Here is a 3,142-nt window from a genome sequence, read left to right on the forward strand (position 1 = left end):
ATGTAGAAGTTTCATTCTTTAAGCTATACTTCTGTTCTTTAGAAAGACAAGATCGAATTGTACCACATGTCAAGTGATTGATGGTAGTCCATTCTTTCTCTTTTATGTTTGCTGGTTTTTCTTCTTTGATAGCAATGTCAAGATCCTGATAAAGCAAAATGTCTAATACCTCCCATTGCGACATGCCGAAATAACAAGTTTCATCAAACAATTCCATCAAAAACTTTGTATTTGGTATTACTGCCCTTAATGGTATAGGTGACGAGCTTGATGACAACCTCAATGCCATTTCAACAAGCACTTGATATTGGACTAATGAGTGTAGTTCAAGAATAATGCACTAGGTAAGTTCATAGGAAATAGAGGTGGGTCATAGATACTCTTAAATACCAAGTCTTTCTTAGCCAGAATTTTTCCTAAACACGCACTTTCACACAACTACACCTATATCTAGTAATCAAGTTCCTAGGAAAGAGTGGTGCATCATACATACTTTTAAATACCAAGTCTTTCCTAGCTAGAACTTTTTATAAACATGCACTTTCACACAACTACACCTATATCCAGTAATTAAGGAACCACAAATAATTTCCAATAGTGAAAATTTCTTTTTTGATGCGAAAAATCAGACAATGCTGTAACCACAAAGCTTACTAATAAAATTAACTCTTTTTCATCAAAGATTTGATACCAATTATTAGAGACACTGAGTAATATTCCACACAAGTGTAGCTTCAATAATGAACACCTATAACAAATTAAAACTACCCAAATCTGCTGACAAACTACAATTAAATATTAAATTGCAACAACAAAAAAACCAATAGAATAGAGAATACACTAAATTTACAAAGTTCAACAAATTATCTACATCCTCGAGCACCTACATTATCTACATCCTCGAACACCAGCACCACATGATAACTTATTGACACAAAAAAAAATACAAACTAATAAAATTTTAATTAAAAATTTTCTGAAAATATACTCAAAGTATAATAATGAAGGAAAATAAATTTTAAACTGCTTTTAAAACAATCGCTTAAGGCCTTAATATATAGAGCCGGAAAGGCAACATAAACTATCCTTTATCAACGAGGGTTTTTAAGGAGCCAAAAACAACTCCAAAACTTTAGTAAAACTTGGGTTATCTCATTTTCTAAAGTATTTTCATAGAAGTTCATACGTGGACACGTTTTGATATCGATGCAGGACATAATCTTTTGAACATAATTAAAAACACTAAAATATTAAAATGATGATAAAAACATGTGTCCAAAACCAATATTTATTCGAATCCAGTAACACTGATGACAAATAGCAAGACGTCGGTTCTTTAGCCAGAACTAAATCCATAATCCAAGTGTAGGAAGAAACATTGTCGGGTTTTGGACTACACACAAGTTTAAACCAACGTCATTAGCAGTTTATGCAGCAGCGTCGGCTGGAGGAGCTTCGGATGCTGGGGCATTAGCACCAGCAGGGCCAGAAGCAGGGGCATCACCACCAGAATAGTCGGCATCTAGAGAGTCAGCAGCGGGTTCGTCCGCCTCTGGGCCTTCGCTTGGGTCCTCGCTTGGTTCCTCACTTGGGTCCTCGCTTTCATTTGGACTCTCGACACCAGGGGAAAAAGCAAGGTCGCTAGCTGGGCCACCTGCGGGGCTGGCAGCAGGAGAAGAAGATGGCGACGCGGAAGGTGAAGAATTGGCAGCAAATGCCCCAACAACAGCCATGAAAGCAAGGGCCATGACAAATACTTGGCGTGCCATCTTTCTTTGCTTTTCTTGTGTGTTATTTCCTTGATTTAATTTATTAATATTAAATAAATTAATTAATGCAGTAGTTTCTCTAAGATAGAGAAAAGCACTGCAAAACTGATGATTAGTTAAGGCACAGGTTTAAATAAACGGTAACAAGAGAAATGCAAGGGAAATCAATTGATTTTTGAGAGGTTGGCCGAGTTTCATGCTTTATTTGTGGAAGAAATTCAACATTTAACACCTCACATTTTTAACAAAACATGTTATTGCATTGTTTTTCACTTCAATACGCAATAGAAATTTTGAGAAATAAAGAGATAATTTGTTTGTTTGTGTTCTACGTACAATATTTTTCCTTCTAAATACAACATTTTTAATGTTGATTTCAAGATTTCATTTTAGGGTTCTTGAGTTTGAATTTTGACACAGAGGAAAGATTAATTGCATTTCTTTTATTTACATATAAATATATTTTTGTATTTTTTATGTGTCTATAATTAACTCCTTTGAATAACATATTCTTTTAATGTCGACATGAATGATCAACAAAATAGGGGTTATATAATCTCAATTAATAAGAACGATGCTTCTCACTATTTTATGAAAAATGTGTTTATATATATAGATTTTCGCCGGATAGCAAGCAAAATCAATTATATAGTTTTGGAAACCAAGATGTTAAAAGGAAATTTCATTTCTTTCTCACCAAAGAATTTTTCTGGAATGTCACCTAAATCAAGAGATACTTCGTATCAATAAAATTACGAAATTTCTATCCAAAAAGAACAGAAGAGAAGGGAATCCATTGCCTTCAAATCCAAAATTGTTCCAAGATAGAATCCAAATCAGCTTAGCACTTAACAAATGAATTCACTAACCTTTGCCTAGATAGAAAGAGGAAACATTTCTGTTGTTTGGTGGGAACTAATATAGGTATATATGTTATGCATATATTCGAGCTGAAGTGAGAAAATTTATTTAAGGGGTTAGAGATAAATCATAAATTTTAAAAGGATTAAAATGTAAATTTATCATTATATTAATTTATAATTTTTTAAATTATGAAGGGTTACAATATAATTTTACCACCTATCCCTTAACTATGCCCTTGATTATATCTTATAATAATTAAAAATTTAAATCAAACCCTGTTTATAACGACCTGGCTTTCAATAGTATTGGAAAATATAGTTTTAACCAAATTTAATTAATCAAATTATTAAATAATTTATAATAGAATAATTACATATAGAGTATAAAAATGAGGGGTCGAATTAGTGAGTGTGATTGAATTAATGTGGTTATTAAAAGTAGTATAGAGATTAAATTGTAAAAAAAATTGCTAATGATTTTTAAATTAAAAAATTAAAAAAAACACCTAG

The 3,142-nt window shown here is 32.2% G+C and overlaps 1 protein-coding gene across 1 annotated transcript; it reads right to left on the reverse strand.

Annotated features, from left to right (window-relative positions):
• Positions 1–1,272: 1,272 nt before the first annotated feature.
• On the reverse strand, positions 1,273–1,871 carry LOC107961148 (classical arabinogalactan protein 11). The gene has a single exon (XM_016897372.2). The coding sequence runs from the start codon at positions 1,767–1,769 to the stop codon at positions 1,428–1,430; it is 342 nt and encodes a 113-aa protein (XP_016752861.2). The 5' UTR covers positions 1,770–1,871; the 3' UTR covers positions 1,273–1,427.
• Positions 1,872–3,142: the final 1,271 nt, after the last annotated feature.

This window comes from Gossypium hirsutum, chromosome D04 (genome assembly GCF_007990345.1).
Source record: "Gossypium hirsutum isolate 1008001.06 chromosome D04, Gossypium_hirsutum_v2.1, whole genome shotgun sequence".
Classification (NCBI taxonomy): domain Eukaryota; kingdom Viridiplantae; phylum Streptophyta; class Magnoliopsida; order Malvales; family Malvaceae; genus Gossypium; species Gossypium hirsutum.